Source organism: Stegodyphus dumicola, chromosome 4 (assembly GCF_044657685.1).
Source record: "Stegodyphus dumicola isolate Sdum_Otavi_A_Nest chromosome 4, ASM4465768v1".
NCBI lineage: Eukaryota > Metazoa > Arthropoda > Arachnida > Araneae > Eresidae > Stegodyphus > Stegodyphus dumicola.
In genome coordinates, this window is record NC_140771.1 from 168,628,417 (window position 1) to 168,654,555 (window position 26,139).

At 37.8% G+C, this 26,139-nt stretch overlaps 1 protein-coding gene across 5 annotated transcripts in view; it reads right to left on the reverse strand.

Annotated features, from left to right (window-relative positions):
- The window catches only part of LOC118197130 (uncharacterized), a 135,818-nt gene that overhangs the window by 2,168 nt on the left and 107,511 nt on the right, over positions 1-26,139 (reverse strand). For 2 of the 5 annotated variants that reach the window (XM_035368627.2, XM_035368626.2), the window contains 4 exons: positions 17,917-17,955; positions 12,964-13,005; positions 9,606-9,782; positions 5,278-5,406 (listed from right to left, as the gene is read on the reverse strand). In XM_035368627.2, coding sequence (XP_035224518.2) covers positions 5,278-5,406; positions 9,606-9,782; positions 12,964-13,005; positions 17,917-17,955 — 387 coding nt within the window. The remainder of the gene's footprint in view (positions 1-5,277; positions 5,407-9,605; positions 9,783-12,963; positions 13,006-17,916; positions 17,956-26,139) is intronic. The other 3 variants (XM_085815752.1, XM_085815751.1, XM_085815753.1) reach the window with 3 other exon arrangements.

The following is a 26,139-nucleotide window of genomic DNA, read 5'->3' on the forward strand; positions in this document are numbered from 1 at the left end:
GAAAAGACAGCACTACGGGGTGTAGAATCTCGTCCACGTACCTCCATCCTGTAAGGGTGTCACGATGACAACCAAGGGGATCTGTCTATCACACGAAACGATCCCCGTACTATAACTCTTGATTGTCGAACTGTGTGGTGGATGACAGTCAGGTGCGTATACCGCAGCTGTTCTGGACATTTCGAAGTATGTCTTCGGTGACCATCGGGGCTCAGCTCGAAGCGGGATTCATTGCTAAAGACAAATCCACTCCAGTCCGCGAGATCTCAGGTCGAATGCGCCCGGCATCATCGCAAACGTGTCTGGGGGTATGCAACTGTGAAGGACATTCAGCGTAAGGTCCTACGTGGTCTTAGCGTTCGTTCGCAGAGTCTCCTATCATTTCCACTGATAGCCAGTGAGGTACCCTATCAGTGGTCACTGGTGTCCCGGTAACACGTTGGTTCGTTGATACGGATGCACCAGAGGCTACAAGCACCGATCGATCAATTTATCCTTGCATTCTGTCGTCGTTCTCGGTCGACCGCTACCTTGACGCTTTGTACACCAATGGTTCACTCATTCCTGCCAGTATTGTTGAATGGTATACTTTCTGGCCAAAAGTATCCGGATGCCCAGTGGTATGATCTCGGAAAGTCCTGAGGCCTATATTAATATGATGCTGTTGCCCCCTTTGCATCGATGACAGCCTGCACACATCTAGGGAGAATTTCCACCAGTTTTTGATAAGTGGTTATAGGAATCGACTTCCAGGCGTCTGTTACAGCTTAAATGAGTGCTGGGAATTAGGATGGTCGCTTTTGCTGGCTACGTAATCTGAGTACTCATTCATCCCAAAGGTGTTCTGCGGGATTTAGATCGGGGATGTGGGAAGACCAGTCCCGCTTTTGAACAGCCATTTCGTCAAACCATGACTGTGCAAGTCTTGATGTATGAATGGAGCAGCTTTCCTGCCGGAAAAGGAATCGGCCGTCCCCGAAATATTGCCATAGATTTGCGAGAGCAACATTATCCAGAATGTCCACATACATCTCAGATTTCATGTTTCCAACCACAGGAAATAAGGGACCGAGGCTAAACCATAAAAAACACCCCCACACCATGATGCTGCTACCACCAAACTTTAGAGTCGGCACAATACAGTCACTTAAGAAGCGCTCGACGGGCATCCTCCGAACCCAAATGCGTCCATTGGATTGCCAGATTGTAAAGCGAGATTCATCCCTCCAAAGAACATTTTCCCATATTTTCACAGTCCAATGACAATGAGCCTTGCACCATTGTAATTGACGCTTCTCATTCTAAGAACTGATGTTCGGCTTGTGAGCGGCTGCACTACCATGGAATTGAAATCCCAAGTTTTTTAACTACAGTCCTACTGCTAGTAGCAGTCCGACGACGAGCAGTCCTACCGCTAGCATTAACGCCTGATGAACTTTGGAATATCTGAGTGATTTCAACCAACAAGTACTTGCTATTTTATTTGACTACCCTTTTCAGAGTTTTACGGCTGTTTTCACTAATTTGTTTCAGCCTGCCACTTCGTTTTTCTGAAGTTTCAGTGCCTCGGCGTTTCCTTTTCACAATTACATCACTCACAGTGGATTTTGGCTTCTGTACAATTTCCGAAATTTGACGAACTGACTTCCCACAAAGGTGGCATCCCACTATAATGCCAAGATCAAAGTCACTAAGCTCTTTTGACTTACTGTCTCACAAAAGTATAAATATGACCTAACAAATCACCATCAACACTTTTATAGCTTTCGGTTACATATCAAATTACGTCACCTACCAGATCACTTACTTAGGGGGGATGTCCGAATACGTTTGGCCAGATATTATAGCATCGCTCCTATCCAAATGCCTAGCAATCCTGCGATTTGGCCACTCTAATTTAGTTCAATTACACAATCTCTCTCAAATGGTACACTGCTCAAATTGTTCGCGAACCAGTCTGCGAGGCATTGGTACAGTCACATACACCGATGGAACCACATTCATATGGAAGTTATACCTTAGCGTGAATGCGAATTGCTTATGCTTATGTAGCCTTGCGGCTTTTATAAGGTCTGTTCTTTTAATCCCTAGGAAACATCACACTGTAAACTATCAACTAAATCCCAGCCGGGGAACGGATCAAGGTAAGAAAGAGGGCCTGTTGACCGCGAAGCGCAAAGTCAAGCTGAGATAATCATTACTAACTACCACTTATCAAAGAGGTGATGAGAAATATTCGTAACCAAAACATACATGTGCAAGTGTAGCGATATCAAGTTGCAGAAAAATTAACAAATAATAAGTGTAAATTAAAGATATTTACAATGAGAAATACAGCAAAGTGCGTGCTTAAGTGACGAAATTGTGGTCCTGCATTCTGTGAGCAGTAAATGGCTTTAGTGTGACATCTTCTGGGATGCATATGTAGTTTAAAAAAGCATTAAATTTGCCCGCCGTGCATTTTAAACCCTTATCATAAAATTTACTGTTTAATCTATGGAGGTACTCATCAATGTATTCTACCTTCAAGTTATCATGCAGTAGTTTGTTCCTAATATAGAAATGTGTGTCTGTAATGGTGCGCAAGATTTTATTTTGTACAATTTGCAATTTGTGCAGGTCATTGCTCTTCGCTGTAGCCCAAACTGGCGAGGCGTAACACATGATAGGTCGCAAAATAGAAAGATAAATTTGTCGCTTCCTGCGTAAGTACAATTTAGAACACCTACCAAGTAGAAGATTCAATTGCTGCGCAACACCTTTAGTTTCGTTAGCTACATAGTTGATATGAGTGTTCCACGTGAGCCTTTGATTGAGATAAACGCCTAGATATTTGGCCTTGTCAACTGTGAGTACCCGCTGGCCGAATAGGTACAGTGGCTGAATAACAACTTTTAATTTCTTTCTGCGTACGATAAGCAGTTGAGATTTATCAGCATTAATAGAAATCCTTCAGTTGGAGCACCATTCTTCAATATCAAGTACAATATCTTGCAATACGTTAATGGCTGTGTTAGATTTATTGATTTAACTGCTACCGCCGTATCATCCACATAGCAGGCGAGTAGCGTGTTCCTATTTAATTTGTCCCTTGGAAAATCCGCCGCATAGAATAAGTAAATAAGTGGCCCCAAACAGGACCCCTGTGGGACCCTGTTGTGATCATCTTGTAGCCAGACTGACTCTGTCTGCAGCTCACGGTGAAGAATCTGCTTTTGATGTAACAATGTGTCAGTAGGATAAGCTCTCTGGGAAGATTAAACTTGATTAATTTGTAGATTAAGCCCTCATGACAAATGCGGTCAAATGCTTTGGCCACGTCTAGCAATTGCAGGTAGGGCTGAAATTTTTGTGAGATAATCCTTTCAAATATCTTGGCAAGATTGGATAAAAGACTAATCGGCATGTGATTTTCTACTTTAGTGATGTCTTTAGCGGGTTTGGGAAGCAAAAATATTTTCGCACATTTCCAGCTTTCTGGGAAGTAGCAATACATGATACAAGCGTTAAATATGCCTGTGAGTCTTGTAATGTCACTTTTAGGCAAGTTCCTGATCATGAGATTCGTGATCCCGTCAATGCCAGGGACCTTCTAAGTTTAGAGACTATCTTCGTAACCTCCTTAGGAGTAGTCAGCCCGCTAACATTAAGTGCAGAAGGCATCTTCAGCTATTCACTTACTTCATTTTGAACTTGCTGTGCAAATGAATTATTGCATGGTGTTATGTTGGGACTAAATTGCTCCTTTAAGTGGTTTGCGAAAACCTTACATTTATCATTATCAGAGTAGGCTGTCATACCATTTGCTACTACAGGCCTGTCGCATTGGTGTGTGCGCTTAAGCATTTTAGTGAAGCGCCAGAAAGCATCACAATCTATCTCAAGCTCAGTGATTTTATCATTCCAGTTTTCTTGCCTGAAATCCTGTATTTCCTTCCTGATCCTGAGAACATTACAATGCCTTAGCATTCGAATGCTCTCTGTTTTATATACCATTCAGATGCTCCGTTGCAGTGCGCTGGAGCTCTAGCTAATCAGTCATCGCTCGTCAAAACGTAATCATTTGTATATTCTATCGTAAAGTATAGGCATACGCGATTTCATCCCATTCGAGTAAATCCTTGTTGCGTCTTTTATTATGCTGTAGAGTGTATATGGAAAATGAAGATTTAAATATAAAAGGGAAAGATCTAGAATAACTTATTCATTTTTCAGATAAAAATCGATAAAAATCGACCTTCAGATAAAAATCGACCAAACCTGTTCACTTCCCCAGTCATTTTACCTGTATAAACTTCCGAAATTTGCAAATTTTAGAGGATTTTCCAAAATTTTTCGAAATTAGATTTTATTACGAATTTTTAGTGTTTTCTTGTCATTTCTTAATTTGTGTTCTAATTGTTAGATTATTTTTATAGTTAAATAATTTTTGTGGTATGCTAACGTTAGAATTTCTGTAGAAATATGCTGCAGAGTAATCCTGTTTCAAAATCCAAACTCGAAGACTGATTTAATTGAAGTTTTATTGAACATTTAAAACACCAGAAATATTAATTTCTTAAGGTAACATTAAATCACCCTTCTTTCCTGTCAATAACGACAAACAATATCGATTCGGAATGTCCTTTGCTTTTTAAAAATGTGCTTATTAATGAAAGAAATGTGTATATTAGAATATGACATATGGAAACATCGCACAATTAAATAGTATTTTTGATCGAAAACATAGTATTGAACATGTCTCTAAAATTTAACGGGTTTATAAATACGTTTTTCGACGAAGGAATTTCCAAGCTCGTACATCGCTACGATAAATGCCTTAATTTGTATGGTGACTATGTAGAAAAGTAGTATTTGAGTGTGGCTTTCATCTGTATATAATAAAATTTGTTTCCTATACTTTGTTTATTTTTTTATTCCAAAACGTAATCTACTTTCTGGATAGCCCTCGTATAAATTTCGATAGAAAATGTATGCCATAATTTTTATTTAGTTATATGCTAATAAGTTGTGTTATTACTTAATTTGTTGTAAACATCATTCCCCTCTGACTTTGTCTATTCATCACACCGCGAATTTTGCCTTTTCATTCCGCAATAATCATATTTCACGTGATACGTGGTATAAATAAATTAGTAGTTGTTTAAAAATTGTTTTTTATATGAAAAATTTCTCATTTTTGAACAATTACAAATAAATTTAAAAGATGAAAACCGTGCATATAGCATAATAGGATTTAAAATAAATACAGAAAAATAAATTTCAGATTTTACATACCTTCATTAATATACGGACAAATGCAGTGGTCGGGTACCATATATTTAAATTCCTTTTGCATCTCCGCTATTCGGCCATGTGTTGCATTCTTAATGATTCTGAAGCTTCCTTCTTCGCAGTCATATGGTTCTGAAAAGAGCAGAAAAATAAAAGTATGTGTTTAAATGTTTTGGACTATTAAACCTATTTAAAGATTAACAGGGCTTTTAAGAATTTAAAAATAATATAAATATTTGGTTTTTACCATTTTCTAAAATTAATTTAAACTTCTCGTGTAATTCTCCCTCATCGCCTCGCGTGAGAAAATTAAAAGTGAAGGAATAAATTTTTATTCAGCATATTGTTTTTACTACACTGAACATGTCAAATGTCATGAGATCATTTCAGTATACAAATATACAGAGTTTGCCCAGGAAGGGGATCTTAAGTACCAGCGCACCAGTCGCCAATCCTCTCCAAGCCTTCACGGAGACGACACCTTCGAGTTTAAGGTGAAGCCCTTTCAAAGTGCCTTTCATCTCTATAATTAGCAGCGTTACGCAGTGAAGTTTAGCATCAAACTACAAGTGAGACTCATGACATGATTAAGACTGCTTATGGAAATTATGCCATGGGTCGATCAAGTGTTTTTGAGGGACACCAATGTTTTCGGCAGGTAAGAGAGTAAGCTGAAGATGAGCAACTGTCAGAACGCTCTTCAACGGCAAAAAATGATGAAAACTCAGTGAAAGTGCAAAATCGTTCGAACTCTGACCGCTTCAGAAAACGAGTCTCCGACCATCCAGCAACCGCTGGATCATGGAAGCTCCATCAGGACAATGCGTCCAGCCACACCGCCTTTGCTGTCGTGGACTTCCTAACGAAACATGGCATTACACAGCTTCACCATCCACCCTGTAGCCCAGAAAGTCGATACGTCAAACTTCTTCCTCTTCTCCTGACTGAAAAGGGTCTTGGAAGGTGGCACCACGTTCGGTACAGACCATTCAAGGGGCCGTTATGAAGGAGCTGAAGAGCATTCCAGTTTCTGCATTCCAGGAGACGTTGAGTGATTGGCAGAGTCGTTGGAAACGCTGTATTTTCGCCGTTGGAAACGCTGTATTTGTAATGCAGAAGAGGCGTATTTTGAAAGCTATGTTCATGTATCAAAATTTTGAATAAATGTTTTAAAAAATATTCAGTCCTACTACTTTCCGAACAACCCAATGTATAAATGGCGCTCGCATAGTGTTAAAAGGGAATAAATAATTAAATTGTTATCAGTGCTGTCTATTAAATTATTGAATGCCTTGTAAAATGTTTAATAATATGATAAATGATATCCGTCGAGAATTAGTTTAGACACGGAATGATCATTGAAGCTTGACACGTGCAGCTTAATACTTCGGAAATTGTTGTGTTCCCTTTACGGTGCCCCATTGCCTCTAAAAAAAAGGAACAGCGCAATCGTCGTCCTTATCTGATGAATGATGGATACCAGAAACATTGTAGCAGAATCATCAATATTAATATAACAGCTGACTATTAAGGTCAATGAGAGGTACATTGCAGATACGTCTGTGAACATGGCACAGGAAAATTTGGTGTCGATATGACAGCAGAAGACTAGATGGATTATTTTTACTCACATCACAGCATCGACATCAGCGAAAGAACTTCATTTAGCCTTCATATCCACTGGTTAATCTGAACCAGTCCTTTAAAGGAAATCAATATGTTGAGCTGTCTAGTGACTATTTGCGGTCCCTTTATAGACATCATGCATATCTCAATAACGACGAGATGTTCCAGGATGATGATGTGTTATGTAACCCGTTCCAGATGCCTGCGATTGGTTTGAGGTGTATTCTTCAGCACATGACTTGGTCAGCTAGATCTTCAGACATGATTCCAGTGGAACCTATTCGTGATATGATCGAGAGTCATTTGCGCGCAATACCTGTGAGACATTAGGTATTTTTTGAAAGCAGGAGAGATGAAAAATGTGTAGTGGCTTCCCCGGGACTCTAACCACGGACCTCTCGAATACGCGCCGAGTGTGCTGGCCTTGACAGCACGAAGGCATGCTAAGAAGGCGGGAGAAATACCTTATAGACTCAACGCTTAACACAAACTCGCTATTATGGACGATTCTCGAGACAGCATGGCTGAACCTAGGAACTTCGCCGACCTTTTGAGTCTATGTCACGGCGAGTTGCTGGACTTCATTGACCAAAAGTATATCCCATATAATATTAGAGAGCCATCCCATGACTTTTAATACGTTAATTAATAATGTAAGTAATGTTTTGTTTATAAATTGTATTGATTAAGTTGATTAATCTCCATGATAATGATTTTCAATCCTTGCATATTAACCGGGAAACAATCATGTATGGACTCGTATCTACTGATATTAGTGAGATGAAAAGTTGTCAACTTAAAAATCTTACAAAAACGTAACTAATCGAAAAACATATTGAAAGGTTAAAATGCACGCTAGTAGGCTGGACTAATTATATCTTGCACTACCAATCCAACTGAAGTTCCAGCCATATGGACTTTCATTTTATACCTTCAGACGATTTATGAGGACTAAACTTTCGATGCTGTTGAAGAAGTTTAACTGACCCGCAGGTGGCTAAGAAGCCAAAAAAGGGACTCCGACTAATTAGCTTTGTTTTGCATCTTACGTAAGAACATAAAGTTAAAAAATAGACAACATATAGCTATATTTTTCACTATATGCAAATTTTTGTTATCATGTCTGCATCTAAAGAACGCAAGGCCGAATAATTACAACTATAAGAGCTGGCAAGAAATTAACAACGTAACATGCACGCGATGCCAGAAACACGCTATCTTAGAATTTAAAAACCTCAATTCAAACACTCGCTATTCTTTTGCACCGGCATATGGAAAGGAGAGAAGTTATAGTAAAGAATGAAATTATAAATAATTGATTAATTAATGTAAAATTCCCTACAAGCTGTTAAATGATATCAGTTAGGGACCTGTTAATATTAAAAACACCAGTCAGAGTTCAGATATTGAATTCTTGACAAGAAAAGGCGTAACATCAATAAATATTAATGAAAGAATGATTGCAGTAAGTTGTGACACAACAGCTCCCTCCGTCAAAAGATGGGCGACTTCATTTGGATAGAAAAGATCGTCTTTTGAGGACTAAGCCCCAGAGCGGACATGACCACTGAAGAAATGAGTGCTAAGTCATAAAATATGTCATGACATTTATAGTGAAAGTGTTATAATTGTCTTGTTATGGCATATTCAAAATTGAGTGGTAAGTCATGAAATATGTCATAGCATAATAGAGTGACAATTTTTCAGACAGCCATTTTCCTCTTCATTCAGTGGAAAAAACTGAGGATGTCAGTGGTTTGTTTTAGATAGGTAGCCAGAATGTTAACGCCAAAAAGAAAAAAGCATGGAGTCCAAGTCTCAAAAATTGCTTTCTTTAGGAAAGATATTTACCGATAAAAATTTATGTATGATTAATTACAAGAGGTATAACACATAGTTTAACCACTGTGGCGCAGAATGAAACTAGATAACATGATGAATCTTCCCAGTCCTACATGTTCAAAACCCAGAAATCTATCTGGAAGTTTCTGGGAACCATTTCGGGGGGGGGGTGCGGGAGGGAATAAAGAGAAACCACTATTGATTATATGCCACATAATATGTGTCCATATGCTAATATTGATTCAACTCCGACAAACCATAAGAGTAAAATAGAGGCAAAGTTGGCAAGAAAATGCTACGTTTTCCCTGAAAGTGTTCTAGCGCACAAGATTCATATTTTTCAGACTACTAACCGGACTGACGATTTCAGCTTCTCCCCTATTCATCATATTCTCCGGACCTGGCTGCAAGTAACTTCGCTTTACTCCAAAAAGCAACATTTGAATGATTCATCTTAAAATAACTATCATGATTTGAAGGATAGTGTTCAGGAATTGCTAGAAAGCTCTGAGAAAACTTTTTTTTTTTTACTCTGAATTCCGACTGTTATCTGATAGCTGTGATACATTGAGTCAAGGGAAACTATGTAGAAAAGTTAGAAAGTAATTTTAGGCCTTTATCGTACGTAAGAATTTGGCTTCAAATTTATTTAACTTCCAAGTGTCTATTAAACGTTTGACATTGCTTCAGATTTAGATTACATTGCTTGAGATTTCCTAAATACTCGATGTTGCTGTTTTTGCCCGATTCGCACAAGTAATTTTTTAAAAAAATAGGTTAATGATTGAAAAGGTCTATATGGAGAGTAAAAGCAAAATCTTGTCACTTAAAATTTGTATCAATAAAATGTTGAAAAAACATACTCAAGCAAGAATTTTCACAGTCTTCTATCGAAATGAAATTATTGGCATTTCCACTGCAGCCAGTATATGTAAATTTTTCGCACGCATTTTTATCCTTGTCGTAGTAGTAGCGCAACTGAGAGTTATTGCATCTTCCTTTTTTGACGGGTAAATCACAGACCTCTTTGTCCCCTTTTGCTGGAAAAAAAATTATATTACTTATCTAGCTAAAAATTCAGACTTCATTTTAATCATTAATATAAGTAAAAAATTGGAAAAAAGAAACCCCACAATCTGCGGTAATTCATGCTATTCACGTCTTGAACTATGCAGTAAATCTGAATTCCCTGGCTTAATCTTCGTTGGAAGGATAAGTTGCACCGTCTGTTGACCAGCTTTTAAAACAGTTTGACTTCATGCAAATCTCAAGTGTAATGGTGTTATTACATCCAGCGATAAGCAACGCTACAAGAAAACTTTAGAGAAACCTTCTACCTACCGTTGGTTTAAACGAAAGAATCCTTAGTCGAAAGAATATCACTGGCTATGTATGGCTATGTACTGGCTATGTATGCGAAACGCATCTGAATGGAAAATGCTTCGCTTCCACTAAAAGCGGGAGTTATTGGAGCACAGTGAATGAAAGTTCAGTCTTTCACAGTTTTAGCAGAAAGAAACAGTTTCTTTCTCCTCTAGGACCTTCCTTTGAACAGCATAACAGGGTAAGGATTTTATTTTTATCATCACTCGTAAGCAGAGAAACACTGCAGGATTTTTCACTTTATTGATGAGATGAGAGAAATACGTGACAATTGTTACCATAATTTGGATGAAACATCAGACAGAGATCCAGAATATTTAAGAACGATTATTATTTTTGATAACATCTTGTACAACGCATTAACGAAAAAGGAGTCTTCCGGAAGGTGAGCCCAGAGCTGGATTAACCATTAAGTTTACGTGCTTAGAGCATCCGCAAAAAAGTCCTTAGATATTCAGAAAAGGCGACATGAAAAGATTTTCCATTACGGGTTTTATTAGGGAGTGCATCAGGCAGCTAAACCAAAACCGTTAGAGAGAATGAATGAAGGAAAAAAACTGACGTAAACTTACGTGTGGGCACCAAAATCTTTCAAGTGCTTAGGGGCTTAGGGAGTCTTAATCTGGCCCTGGATGAGCTGCTAGAAATATAACTTTAATATACAAGTAATATTACTCTAGCTTTCTTAAATGTCTAATTCATCATCTTGTGCCAACTTTTAAAATGCGACAGGGCAGATTTTGGTCACTTCTGGAGCTAAGTTTTCTGCGTCATTATTTCTTTGTACTCAAAGCCATAACATTTTTGAAGTTTTTGCTTAAATGACAGGCCATTCTGTTCTACCATTCCTTTTATTCCAGTGAGAGAGTCCAGCTCGCGTTTTTGTATTTGTTCCTCAATATAGAATTGAACCTGAAAGAAAAGTTTTTGACTTTCCATCAATAATATGAGCAAACGTAGTACGTCAGATGAAGGTAACCTTGAAAGAAGAAAACACTGTCAAATTTGAAGAGGTTCACCTTTCAAAGCGAGCAATAGGTATAAGAACATTAATAAACATCGATGACATCATTTTTGTAAGGCGACCACTTAAACGATTCAAAGCGAGCACTTAACGATTTCAAAGCGAGCAATGACAACACTCTACGGGAGAAAAAACAAAAAAATTATCTCCAGCGCGAGAGACTATGTATCGGAAATTCTTAAGATGTGCTCATTTTAAATATTTTGTGATATTGTTGTTGAATTGAATTTTATGGTTAAAGGGGGAAGAACAAAAAGCGTTATATTTGCAAATTTTCACAGGACTAGTTTCGATGGTTTGCCAAAGTGCCAAAATCTATTCGCACTTTGGCAGTTGAGGCTTCTTAGTTCTTAGTCTATAATAATAAAAGCAAGTGTAATGTGTCTGTCTGTCTGTCTGACCGAGCTCTCCAGCCAAATCTATCGCACGCAGGGACCTGGAATTTTTTATACGGAAGCACAAAGGGGCTGGCCACCAGACCTCGAAGCCCGATTTTCGATTTTTGAATTAGAAAAATTAAAAAAAAATTATTTATAATTAATTAATCACGTTTTTTTTGACTCACTGATATTATTATTTGTTTTCAAATAACGTTCGATTGTAACAATTGATTTCTTTATTCTAGCGTTAGTTTGCTGTTTTGACGATACATTAAATCGATTAATTACAATTCATTTCTTTTTTGTAGTTTGTGGGGGGGGGAAGAGAGAGAGACAGTCTACATGTCCTACACTACTATTCCTGCGCTATTCACTTATCTGCATTTTCTAAATGCACGGGCAACGCCGGGCGGGTACACCTAGTTTTAAATAAAAGGATCACACCCTTCTCAGAAGTTTCATTTGCGATTTTAGACTTGGATATTATTCGCTGCCATTCTATGTAAAGTTCATTCACAGTTTATGATTGCCAAAAAGATTACTAAACTTTATAAAGTATTGATCAATATAATTTTTTTTTTAAAAATGGAGACCTTATTCACAGAAACTTACAGAATGCGTGCTGTGGAGAAAACTGGCAGGTTTCAGTACTGGTACGCAGCCAACTCGTAATATTTCTTGCACAAATTAAAATTGAAAATTTTTTGTAATTTAATAGATTTTTTTGTACGATTACCAGATTATGATTCTAAATTAATAAAACTTCATGAGAATATTAACAACATATTTTTAGATTTTGAAAACTTTTAAATACACGTGTAAAAATGTTTTCGGAATATCAATTCTAAAAAGATTATAAACTAAAGACCTTAGTAAATCACAAAGCAATATCACTCAACTTAAAGAGAAAATAATAACCTTGAATTATGCTAATTTATTCATTAACCTACACTCTTTAACGCAAATTGAGTGTAACATCAAACATCGCAAAATTTGAAATCAAAACCGCGGTCAATTTTTGTAATACACGAGTCAAACTTTTTTTCTTTTTTAGAACGAGTACAAAGTATTCCTAAATACTAGTATAGGGAGCAGAGGAACGTATAAAATGTCAAATTTCATAATTTTTACAAAATTGATTTCTTTAAACTTAAAATAACTAATTATCAATATTTGTGTCATTTAAAATATCTTTGTATCTGGAAGTCTGTATCTATGACCAATGATTTGGGAAAAAAAGGCTGGGTAAGGATTTTTGTGAACACGATACATGTACTGTGTGTACATAGTAGCAAACACATATTTATAAATACAGTTTTTAAATTTAGTTATACAGAATAATGGTAGTTTTCCATTTCTGCACACGTGTCGATAAAACACACATTAGAAAATTTAGTGCTTTAAAAAATCAAGTCAGAAGAAATTCATACTTACGTTTTATTTCAATAGTAACTGTGAAGTTTTGGGATAGGTTCTCTACAGAAAGAATAAAGATAATCATTATATGATTTTTTACACAACACAATTTACACATTATTTAAAATTTTATAATTTAAGCATAAGAGGTTTATATAACAATCTAATCTAGTGAAATACATAAAGGGCATTGAATATTTATACATCGGATTTCCATATGCAGTACATAGCGGAAATAATTATCTTCGAATTTTGTATTATTTTGTAAAAAATAATTTAATGTATGACATTTATCTTAAACTTTTTTCGGTTAAATTCAGATATGTTATTCCGATCGTACGAATTTTTCATGTAGGTTTTTTGATAAACATGAAAAATTACGGATAAAAATAATTCTCCAATATCGTTATAAAGAATAATTTGGCTTAGTTTATTTGATTATTGAAAAAGCACACGAGGGTTATAAGGGAGGGATGTCTTTGTGGAGGACGTTGTAAGAGAAGCTGGCTCGCATCTAGTATGTTACACATGGGGAAAGCCCCGAAAACAGCCACTCAGCCAGCCTATTCACCTGGAATCAAGCTCGAATCAAAGAACCAGTATTCAACGTTCGGCCGCTGGTGGGCCCTAAAAGCATAAAAAACGTATGGAAAGATAACTGTAGTAAATAACATTTTTGCTGCAGAAATTTAGATGTTGATTATAACCATCCATTGCATATTAAACGTACAGAAAATTTGGCTGTTTAGGAAAAGATTATTCAGACTGAGTAAGTAACATATTGTTGACAGTACGAATTGTGCTGACTATTCACTGGCTGTGGCGCATTCTTCGTGAGCCACATACAGTACTGTTACTTAAATTTAAGGATTTAAAAGTATCAAAGGACTTCAGAGCATGTAGGTGGTTTAATACTAACATGCCCAAAGATTCTGTACCTAAGTACAAAATATAGCTTTAGAAATATCTTTTCTTAATTACAACAGCAAAAGTGGAAATGCTGATAAAATTTTCAGTTTGATATATCTTAAATTAAATGTATATATTTTCATTTATACCACTCTGATAGGTTATTGAAATAAAATAAAGATTTTAATTATCAAAGAATGTATTGATTTCATTTTATTTTCTCAGCTTGCTATGCAATTATAGGTAGATTTAATTAGGAAAAGAATTTAAAAGATTGTTACCTTTGCAATAGGTAACATTTAAGAAAATGACTATTTGAGAGGCCGCGGGGAAGATAACTGAGTGATCATATGTTTAGTTCTATGCGGCATTTTCGAAGCGGTGTTTATAAAAAATGCATATAGCGTAACATAAAAAAGGGGAAAAAATCAAAGTTCCTCGAAAAGAAGTTTCTTAAACTATTACGGAACAAGTCTACTTCTTTTGCCACAAGTCTACCCTGTACTTCTTGACCATACTGAAAAATCTGTCACACTTTGTATTTTAATGTTCCTTGGAAAACGAAAGAAGTAATATAATTTTCCAGAACAGTTATATTTTTCGTCTAATAATAAGCTTTATTGTAGGTTGTTTTTTAGTTCATTAAGGGCAAAGCACACGAGGGCTATGTGTCTTAAAAAAATCAAATATGATCTGCCAAGTAACTGAACAGTTATAGTCTGTTCCTCTAAAATAGGCACTTCAAAGTCTTTGCGATCATCCCCGTACAGCACTTATTTTTTGCATTTCATAACTCAACCATCTTATTTATTTCTGTAAGAATTAACACATCACAACCATATTGATTCGAAACAGAAAAGGAAGAATTCGATTGCTCTGCTTTAGATATGTCTGCCATCTTACAAGTGGCGCCAATATCGAATTAAAGATGAGGTAAAAATTTTGGGTAAATGGTTTTGACACCACTACATTTTGATTACAACGAGTCATTTCATACATAAATAAATAAAATTTTATTCTGTAGCATTACTTTTGAAGCAAGTAGAATTTCTATACCTACAAAAACAAAACAAGAATTAAATTTCAGTGAGTTTATTTGGTTTGGTTAAATCATCGAAATGCATTCGTGTGCAAAATAAAAGAATTTGCATATTATGTCGAATTTTTGTGAAACTAAGGACAGATTTTAAGGAAATTTGGTATGAATATACATTTATGACAAAGAAAGAGATGTACCATTCAAAAGTCATTTTATGTATGCATGATTATCTGTAAAGCTCATAGCGTAAAGATGTCCAAGATTCACGTTGTGATATCGAACTGGAAATGAGTTTTACACGGGATATGGTCCCCATTTACAGTGAGTGAGGTCGCGCAGTGTGATGGCATATTGGACTGCAGACACCTGAGGAATCCCTGTGGCCATCGACTCTCACCTGCAGCAAAGCAGGTTTCAACTTCGGGGTGGTTGTCGGAGGGGGATGGCGAGATGAAATTGCCCTCCAAAGCGCGTCCCAGGCGTGCTGTATAATGTTAAAGTTAAGGCTGGTCAATTCATGCTGCAAATATCTTCACTTTACAGGTAATGGGCGACCAGCTGAGCACGATATGAACGAGAGCTGTCGTCTGTTAACAGGAACCGAAGATCAGCTGCGCCCCTGAAAAGTCGAACATTGGGTTCTAAGATATATCATAGCAATTCAGGAAACTTTTGTCAAACAGCTGCAGAGATGTTTGGCCGTCCACCATAATACCTGCCCAAACCATTACACCTCCACCAACATAATGATCCTTTTTCCTAATGAGGGTTAGGTTAATTGAATAAGGCAAATCATTTCGAGGGCTACCTGCCTATGGGAAGCAATGCTTTCGTGGAAGATCGGCTCGTATCCACGTTATTCACGGGAAAAACCACGAAACCCAACCTTGCAGCCAACCGTTTGCTGGGCTTCGATCCCAAGTCTAATTAGCAGTGCTCAGCAGCGTTACCGCTCGGCCACTGCTTGATCCTTCCTGATGAGGGAGGGATGATATCCTGTTCTAGGCACTCTCCAGATCTACGCCAAGAATCAGTATCTAGGTTGAGTCTCGGCTCATCTGTAAAAAAACACTGTGCTCCACTGAAGTCTGATACAAAGCGCATGTTGTCTTCACTATGCTAAACGCCCTCTTGTGTGCTTCAGTGAGCGGGACGCAAAGAGCGTATCTTCTGGTAAACAGCCCTATCTCATAAAGCTTTTCGGGCAACTATAGACCGTGAAACTTGGGTTTTAGTGCTAGCACTGAGAGCTGCGAGAAGCTGTAGCAGTCCTGTATCGCCATGCTGAAAGTGTCAAATAACGATTATCATTGGTTTTTTGGATCTTGATTGACCTTGTTCAGGTCTTCTCGATATGGATCCAGTATCCTGAAACTGATTCCACAAAGTGCAGATAAAACTGGGCGTTACATGCAGCCACCTTGCGTTTGGATTGGCGCGCTTCCAGTCTACTTACAATTCTCCACTTCATTCCTTCATCCGTATTTTCGTGGCTACTCATTCTACCCGACATCTTATAAAATTTATGCAACTTCTGCAAGAAACATGGCGAATGTCGTGAAGGAGTACAAGCACACAATTCGCTGAAAACCCCCTCGTGTGCTTATATCACCTCAAAACTCACAGCTCCGCAGACACGCACATATAAGCTTGCGTATTCGACTCTTAATATTTGCACAATTCTTAGGCAGCATAATTAGTACCTTTGGTTCAATACTTTATAAGATATTTCTCCCGCTTTCCTAGCTTGCCTTCGTGGTTTAGCTGGGCCGTTATTACAGAGGTCCGAGATTCGATTCCCGGCGAAGGCTTTGCTAATTTTTCATCTTGCCTACTTCCAAAAATACCTAATGTCCCTGCAATGGCGCACGAACTAAAATGGTGTTGGACGAGGATATTCTCCACACACAGGATTTGGCGATTGGGTCCCCTAAAAACCCAGTCTTTAAAACTTTTCGTAAAAAATAGACATATTTGCAATTTCTCTTAATTTTACACAAGTCTGTGCATGTCTGACGAACACCTCATGAAGGACTTGGTCATATTTACTTTAAAACATAAAAGAAACCTTAAACTGCCGTCTTATTTACTCGGCCATTGACGGGCAGATGTAAATTTGGACGGAAAAAAGAAGAGGAATAAGTAAAAGAAGCAGAAATGTATCTCGAATCTCCTCAAATAACACTAGAGGCATGCAATATTAAGACAACAAAACGTTCTTTAAAAAAAATATATTTTAGTGAACTGAAAATGCATAATGACTTAATAAACAATAAATCCATGAAATCGTTTTTGAGGATGTTAGTATGCAGACCTTTTGATTATAATCATAAAATAAATGGTGCTTTATTTATTAAAAAATACAAAACATCTTGCAATATTTATTAATAAAGATTAAGTAATAGATGTGAAGGCAAATTAAGGCGTACGTATAAGATTTCTATAGGAGAAATTGTGCACTGTATTGAACACTGTTAAAAAGAAAACTGCTACCAAAACTGTATGATCAGTGTATGTCCCTGAATTCAAGAAACCCTGTAACCAAAAATCAAAGAAGTTTCAAATTTAGATATCTGGATACTCAGTGAACATAAGAATCTGCTTTGAAAAAAATAATGTGAACTAATACTCAGTTCAGCATGAATGTTGTAGAACTCCAGTTATCTGGACTAACTGGAACCTCAGGCTTTACAGAAAATCGAAAAAATAGATAATAATTATAAAATATAGATAATAATGAGTATACAAGACGTAAAGCGTCTTTGCGAAGAGGAGACATTTAGAATTTTACTATCCAAACAAACCTCTAGAAAGGTTACCGGTAAGCGAGCAGGGGGCATGGGATTCTCAGATTCCGTTTTCCTGAGCTCATTTGGTAGAAATTGGGACGGAACTTAGGAAGATAGCTGTCGTGTGCTTTGTCTTGACTACATAATCTAAATCTTATCTTAAGTATAAATTTATAATTGCAGATTACATTACACACTTGCAGAATGCAGAAATAAATATCAAAACATACTTACGTGACACCGTTATTTTCGTTGGTTGATTTCGCTTTAATCCTTAGATGAGAAAGAAGGGAAAATTCTCATGAGTTTTTAGATATACAATTTTTATAGCAATAAATTATTTACAGAAATACTGTCTGTAATAAAATTGTAGGAAGAATTCGGAAATTAATGAAAATTTCTGTCAGAAATTCGAGTGCATGCGTAAGAATTCTATGAATGAAAATTAGAGGCCAAAATGCACCTAAAAAATTTCAAATTTCTTTGCAGATATGTTAATACAAGACGTAAAATTAGTGCAACATAATCCAAGGTCAGTTATATAAAATAAATTATTCTTATTTTGAATAATCAGGTTGCGTAACCTTTTGATGTTAAATAGTAGCACAAATTGCGCACTAATATCCATACCTAATTATTGATTTATGTAATATCAATACACTTCATTTCTCTTAACTGAATAAACAAAGATGCATTTGTTACAAATAAAAGAATCTCAGTACAAAATTCAGATCAGCTTTCGGAAAATGAAAGAACTTTCGAATATCGTTTAAAGCAACGGTTCTCAACCTTTTGACTAATGCGTACCACCGAAACAAAAATTGAAAACCTTTATCACACCACCACTCTTGAACAAAGCTCAGATCGCATAAATTTACAAGTGTTAGAGAAAAACCCAATCAGGATGTTGGAGTTTTAATTTTCGAATTTAATAGTTAAAAATACTTTGCTTCTTTGCGTACCATCTATTTTTCTCTTGCGTACCATCAGTGGTACGCGTATCACTGGTTGAGAACCCCTGGTTTAAAGGAATGTAAGATTGATATTAGAGAAAAAAAATTAATGAGGTTAAGGAAAGTACCATTTTTCGCGGAATATGAACACAGTTTTGAATTTTCTTACAGTGCAGGACATAATTATTAGACACCAGAAATTGCTAGGGAAGATTCAAAAGAAAATGCTATAAATATATCCAAAGCAATATATGGTAATATTCTTTGTTTCACTCCCGTGGCTCGAAGAAATTCCTAGACCCTTCTAATAATTATTTTTACAAATTAAAAAAAAATATATGCTGACTAAAATCTAAGATATACTTTTTTAAACACTAATGCTGTTTAAGAAAAATTAGCTTAAAACCTTGATATTTAATGATAAAGCAAGCACAATAAAGTGTTACATGAAAAATTTTGATAAATAGAAAAATACCACATGAAAGCAAAGTTGCAAGAAAGTGAAATCAACAAATCTGAATTTTTCAGAATCAATAACTGTTATTAAGACAAATTTAGGGCATTTTAGGTTTGCCATTTTGAATTTTATAAGGATTAAAACTCAAGGATTAGGGTAAAAATGTCAAAGGCGTTCTTCGCTTGGAACGTCGTGTATCTGCGCTTATTACACAGTACAGACTATCTAAGATAAAATACAATTCAACATTTATTAAAAAAGAAGAGTTTTGAAATATTTGAATAGTAATTTAAAAACTGCAGCTTCACTGATTTGATGAAAACCACCTATACTGATATTAACGTATACGGATTGGATTTGATTATTTGGCAATGGCAAAGCACACGACGGCTCTCTACTTAAGGGAAAAAAACTTTCGCGGAGGACATTCTAAAGGAAAATGGCCTGCATTTATATTATACGCTGCAGAAAAGAAAAATATTCATGCAGCCAGCCCTTTTTATCACTGAGAATAGAGCTTAACGAAATTGGTATTTCAAAAAATTGCATATACATTTTCTGTGTCATTCTTACTCTTGTGCTCATGAGTGTGTATGAAGTATTGTTTGATAATGAGAAATTAAATCTAGATGGTTGAGTTGAGTGTCGTTCATACTTAATGATTTAAGATTCCGAGCTCATTACAAAGATCCATTAGTTAGATGAGAATTCAACAATCATTTGGACTAGATTTTCTGCTCAAGGAAAAATCAGTATCAGTTTTGTTGCCTAAAAAATGAATTCATATGTGCTAGTAATGGAGTTGATAGAAAATAATTAGTTGCATACAGAAAATTTTCATATAAAGAAACGTGTGTTTTTGCGTCATAGCATCTAGTCACTGGTCAAGCTGTAATCATTTTTGTGAAAGTTGCTACACCTCAAAGGAATTAACGAATTAAAAAGAAATTTATGCCACATGTAACTAAGATATAAAAAAGCGATTAAACTGTCAGACCAATACAACTGTGCCACTCACATAAGTTCAGTATTTTGAGAAGTTGCCAACAGTGGTAAAACAGATTTTATGTGGAATGACATCGAATTAAAAAGGCTTTTGCTCCTGAAAATCTTCCTTATAAGCTACTTCGAATGGACTGCACAGTTCATTAAGAGTGATTGTAGGAGAAGAATGATGGGCCATTCGCCAGGTATTCATATTCCATGCATGTTCAATAGACGACATTTCTGGTGAATGGAGTTAAATCACAGAAAAGTAATATGTTCTGTGTTTGAAGGAGCTTTAGACATGTAGAGCAACATGTAGCTGATTACCCCGTTTGTTGGAGAACACTTAAGGTATAATCAGTCTACGGTTTCGCTGATTTAGTGTTTTTGTTGATAATACCCACAATTTATAATAGTCGAGATTACTATAAAAAGCAGTCACACCACTTAATAACATGCTTGTCGTTCTCCAGTAATATGCTCAAAATTGCGTACTGAAATAAGGCGTTAATGATCGTCACGTTTCTTGGTTCATTTTCGGATGACAGATTTACAAGGTGAGTGAGTGAGTGCACCGCTACGATGGCTTCCGACCACGGACATGAACCAAACGGAATTATATACCATCACGGCGGGAAAGACTCCAGAGTAACAAGGTTGAATATTATAAACTAATAACAGTTTTTACATATTGTTAACTGCAAGGCACTAAGCGTTATTCTGGTTATCTGCTTTAAGTTCTGAACTTTTGAAACATTATAATATTATCCACGGTTGTTTCTGCTTAGGCAGTGTTCTGAGATTTTCTCTATTTTATCAAGGGCTATTCTGTTTTTGAGTGTGTTAGTCGTCCACATTGCCCAGGCACAGTCCGCTGGTTTCTTCAAGTGCCAGGTTCTTGTATGTACATAATGGAAGTAATAATGGTCCGTGTAGCCTTCCTCTCCGCATTCGCAGAAAGGAGTATCCCTAAGTCTGAATCTGTTCAGGTATACTGGGAATGGTCCATGACCTGTCAAGAACTGTGTTAGGCTAGCACAGTGGGTCTTTATTTCCATGTTAACTTTTGGCAGTAAGCGAAATGTCCTTCGTCCTACCTCTGCCTCTGTCCATCTACTTTGCCAATTTTGTAGCAGACTTGTCAAAGTTGTTCGCTTAATATGAGACCAAGGAAGTTTAGTTGGTCTTTCTAATATATCCGTACAGTTGGCTGCCTGCTTGGCCAGTAGGTCAGCGGCTTCATTGCCTTGAATCCCTGTGTGAGCGGGAACCCATTTTAAAGTGGGTCTTTGCGAAATAGGCATTGTCAGAAGCTGTTTCTGAATTCTGTATACCAATGGACTCCGGCTGTTTTGACTTGCGATAGCCGTCAGACTTGATGCAGAATCACTGAGTATGGAGAATTTCTCCTGTTGACATGTGTTCGCATATCTAATTGCAGCACTGATAGCCATTTTCTAGTCTACAGAAGGCGCTGCCCGTGCCGTTCTCAGTTTTGGAGCCATCTGTGAAAAGGTTATTACTGTACCTCTGAATTGGTTGGTCGTTTATACTGATACCGTCAGAGAGATTAAAAGCTGCTGGATGAAAGTTATTGCAGTTGTTTTGCTCCTCGTAGTCCGAGTGGTGATAACTATGACCCCAGAGTGTTGAAGTTTGACCCAGCCTGATAACCCTTACGATAGCTGCCTCCCTTTCTACTATCAAATCTAGGGAAGGAATTCCTGCTAGTTGTTGTAGGTCTAGTGTTGACGTGGTACGGTAGGCCCTGCATACTTGAAGTAGCTGCTGTCTCTGAATAGAGAGCAGGGATCTTTTCATATGAGAGGTAAGTTCGCCACCCCAGATTGCTGCTCCATAAGTTATTACTCTTTCTGTAATGGTTCTATGCCAAATTTTTAGTAGCTTAGATGAGATACCCCATTTATGTGAAGTCATGCGTCTCATGTTGTTGCTTAGGATGCTAATTCGAGTCTTAAGATTCCTGACATGTGGCATCCAAGAAAGTCTGTTGTCGAGTAATAGCCCAAGATATTTCAATTAGGGGAAACATTTTACCGGTATCCCATGGAGTTTAATGCTTGGGTTGCGTCTTAGCTGCCTGCTGCGTCCTATGAGCAAAGCTTTAGTTTTCTCTGCCGAAATCTGAAGCTTATGTGCTCTGGCCCATTGGGAGAACAGATCAAGACAGTATTGAGATCTCATTTCGAGGTTACTCCTTCCTGCCACAACTAGCATAAAATCGTCCGCATAGGCTATGATTCGAGCGTATTCTACGCTCTCAAACTGACGAAATGCCGAGTTTGCCACTATATTTCACAGTGTTGGTCCAAGGCATGACCCCTGTAGGCATCCTCTAAAGACATTTTTGACATAAATGCCGCTGTCTGATGTTACTTGTACACTTAGATCTTGAAGGTACGAGCGAAGGATGGTAATAATGGCTGTTGGGCACGCCATGTTGTGCAGCAAATTTATTACGTCTGGCCACCAAAGGGAGTCAAAGGCTCCCTTGATGTCAATGGCTATTGCCAGTGAGTGCAAATTGTTATCCTTGTTCTGTTTGATAGTGGCCATTAAGTCTTTCATGGCATGTTCAGTTGAGTTGCCCATTCGGAATCCATATTGGTTAGGATGCAGGGCGTTGTTCCTTTGCAGGAAGAAGTCCAATCTGTAAAGAATTACTCTTTCCAATACCTTACCGAGCGCTGGCAGTAGACAGACTGGCCTGTAAGATGTAGGTTCTGCCGGAGTTTTGCCTGATTTTAGGAATAACGCCACTTCTGCCATCTTCATATTTTTAGGAAAGTACTGATGTTTCCAGCAAGCTGAAATGACCGCTAGGAATAGTTTTGGGAATTCCCGGTGTATCTCTCTAATGATGATATTATCAATTCCATCCGGACCTGGAGCTTTTTTGGGTGCCAGAGTACGTATGATGTTATCCACTTCCATTTGCGTAGGAGGGAGTTCGTCTCTTCTGGTAACTTGGCGAAATTTCATACTGTAGGTTTTTCTCGCTTCCTCTTGCTCCTCTAAGAAATCCTCTTCATCATCATCAGGAAAAACTGCATTTATGATCTCACTGATTACTTCGATGTTGGAGAGGCAGTGCTATTCACCATAGGCGAAAGGGTCGTAGGACGAAACACCTTGTTACATGCTATCTTTTGAGTAGGTCCAAAGGCTTTAGTGACATTACTACAGTAAGTTCTCCATGAGATTAACTTGGCCTCTTTAATTTTTCTTTTATATAAAGCTCTGGCTTTATTGTATGTTATCATTTTGAGTTGCCGTAGATATGGATCTACCGTGGATTGTGCTTTTCTGCGAAGTGCTCGAACTCTGCTCCTCTCTGTGTTAAGCTCTGGTGACCACCAGGATATCGAGTGTTTTGCCTTTACAGATTTCAAACGATATGCTTTGTGGGCGGCTTGCACTATTTTTTGTAACTAGTAAGTCGTAGAGATTATCTAAGGAGTTTCTGTCCTGGCAGTTGTTGAAATCTTTGATAAATTTCTCTACGTGCGCTCGAATGTGTTCCCGTAAAACGGAATGTCCTCCAAATGCCGTTTTGAATCTTTTCTTTATTATGTAGTCTATAGGAGTATCCAGCCTGTAAGTAATAATTTTGTGATCACTGAGTGACGGCAGGTCACTCACTGTCCAATCTTGTATGTACGGAGTTGTATTGGGAGTTGATATTGTTAGATCTGGCCACCCTCGAGCTCTAGATGTTTCAAAGGTAGGCGGTGAGTCCTGAGCGTTGATGACAATGAAATGCTTACTGTCCAAGAATTCGAGTACCGCAATTCCCCTTCGGTTCTTCGAGTCAGCACCCCATAGTTGACTGGTGGCGTTAGAGTCTCCTGCTATGATACAGTGTGATGCCCCAGTTAGAAGGTTAGAATTAAGTTCCTCTAATAGAGAGGTAATATCTTCGCTCGGGGGTAGATACACAGCAATAATATCAATGCTGCAATTACTAGTGTCTAGTCTGATGGAGACTGTATGCTCTGTGATTTTCATTAGGAGAGGGGAGAGAGGGCCACTGTAAATAATCGCAGCTAGCTGATTCTTCGAGAGAAACGTTCTGCTGTGTGTTGGAACACTAGGAATCACTCCGTTGTAAACGTATGGCTCTTGGAAGATTCCGACATTGGCAGCAGTATGTGTCATTACTTGCAGCGTATTTATGGTTGCTGCATAGCACTTCTGCAAGTTACACTGTAAAAATCAAAGACCTGCTATATGTTTGTTTAGTGTCATCTTGGTTTAGTTCTTTGCAGTGGTCCTTCTCAGACTCTCGAAATGGGCTCCATACACTGGGCAGGAACTTGAAGTAGCTGGGTGATCTGTGCTGAAAGAGGTCCCCTTTTCAGAATTACTACTGCAGCAATTAGTGCAACTCACTTTTTCCGAGCTACACTCCTGCGTCGGGTGGCTGTTACCACACTTCGCGCAAACTGGAGCGTTTTTACAGTTTCTGCTATAGTGACCGAACTCCTGGCAGTTGTAACAGCGTATGATCCTAATGTACGGACGGAGAGGACAAGACTCAAAACCCACTAAAAGACGGTCTAGCTTAACTAGGTGTTCTGCTGACTTAGGGTCTATGTCTATCACCCAGTTTTTCCTTCCGCTTTGCCCGGAACGGCTTGCTCGTATTTGAAAAGCACTGGGATTGAAATTGGGCAGTTGGTCTACAAGTGCTGCTGTTAGATCTTCTTTTCCTAGATTCTCAGGTACTCCAAAAACAATTACACTTTCCCTTCTTGGCTTGGGCTCCTGAAATTCAAGTGTCTCTAGTAGTGCTGGCCTGTCCTCGATTGCCTGTTTCAGGCGTAGCAGGTGAGCTTTTTCTCGACACCGGATGAGAAGCTCTCTGGACCTCGTCGGCCGAATTTGCACTAAAGTGATCCCTGGCTGGGAGGGTTTCAAATCTGCCAAAAGTTGAGCTTTAATCCCTTCGGGTGTCCGTGTGGAGTTCTTTGACCTTAATAATAGAACGTGCTCCGATAGAACTGGAGAAGATCTTGAAGGTGGAGAAGTTTTCCGCTTCTTTCGTGTCACCTCAGTGAAGGAATATTCTTTTGTGGACTGTTCTTCTGGGGCTGAGGATTCCACTGCTTGAAAAGACTCGGAATGTTGAGGATTCTCGGGAGATGGCTGTAAACTGTGTGCGAGTTGCTGTTGTTGTAGAGCCAAGACTTGTCCCTGTAGCTGGGCGAGATAAACCTCTTGTTCCGTTAACGTTATGCGAACGGTGTTCACAAAAGATGTAAATTGCTTTCTTTCAGAAGCGTTTAGTCTGCGAGATTCCTTTGCTTGTAAGATGAATAACTGGAGTTGGTTACAGATGTGGTTGATTGCTTCCAACCTGGAGTTAGGTGTCGATGTGCTAGCAGCACCTTTAACAGAAGGAGGAGAATGTTGAATATTATGCTCCGTGTCGGCTGGTGATGAGGGAGTATCCGAAGGCATAGTAAGTAAGAGAACACAATGAAGATGCTTTCAGAGCATAAAAAACGAATGATGAGATGAATGATGGATACACATGCACCTGCAATATTCCAGGAATACTCAGTTTACGCGATAGCAGTGTAAGGAAAGGTAGCGGAACACAATGAACACACTTCACGACGCTAAACTTGAATGAGGAGATGCACGATCAGATCGCATGCACTTGGGCTAGAGTACTAAGCATGTACCGTAGCAATAATAGATTAGATAGTTGCGAGAACACAATGTGTGCACTTTCACGGCACTAATGTGGATGAGGTGATGTATAATGAAACCTCATAAGCTAATAGACTTTCTTGTATATTGAGTATGGGCTGTAGCACTATAAGAGGAAAATATATATATATATATTTGTTTTAAAAAAAATGTGACGCACACACTTTAACCTTATATACTAAACAGTTCTAAGTAAGCACTCCTTACTTCTAAGTAAGCACTGATAATCACGCACACTATTACACATCACTGAATAATAACAAAATGACTATTAGAACACGATGCACACACTTTCTAGGACTAAACTCGAAGGAGAAGATG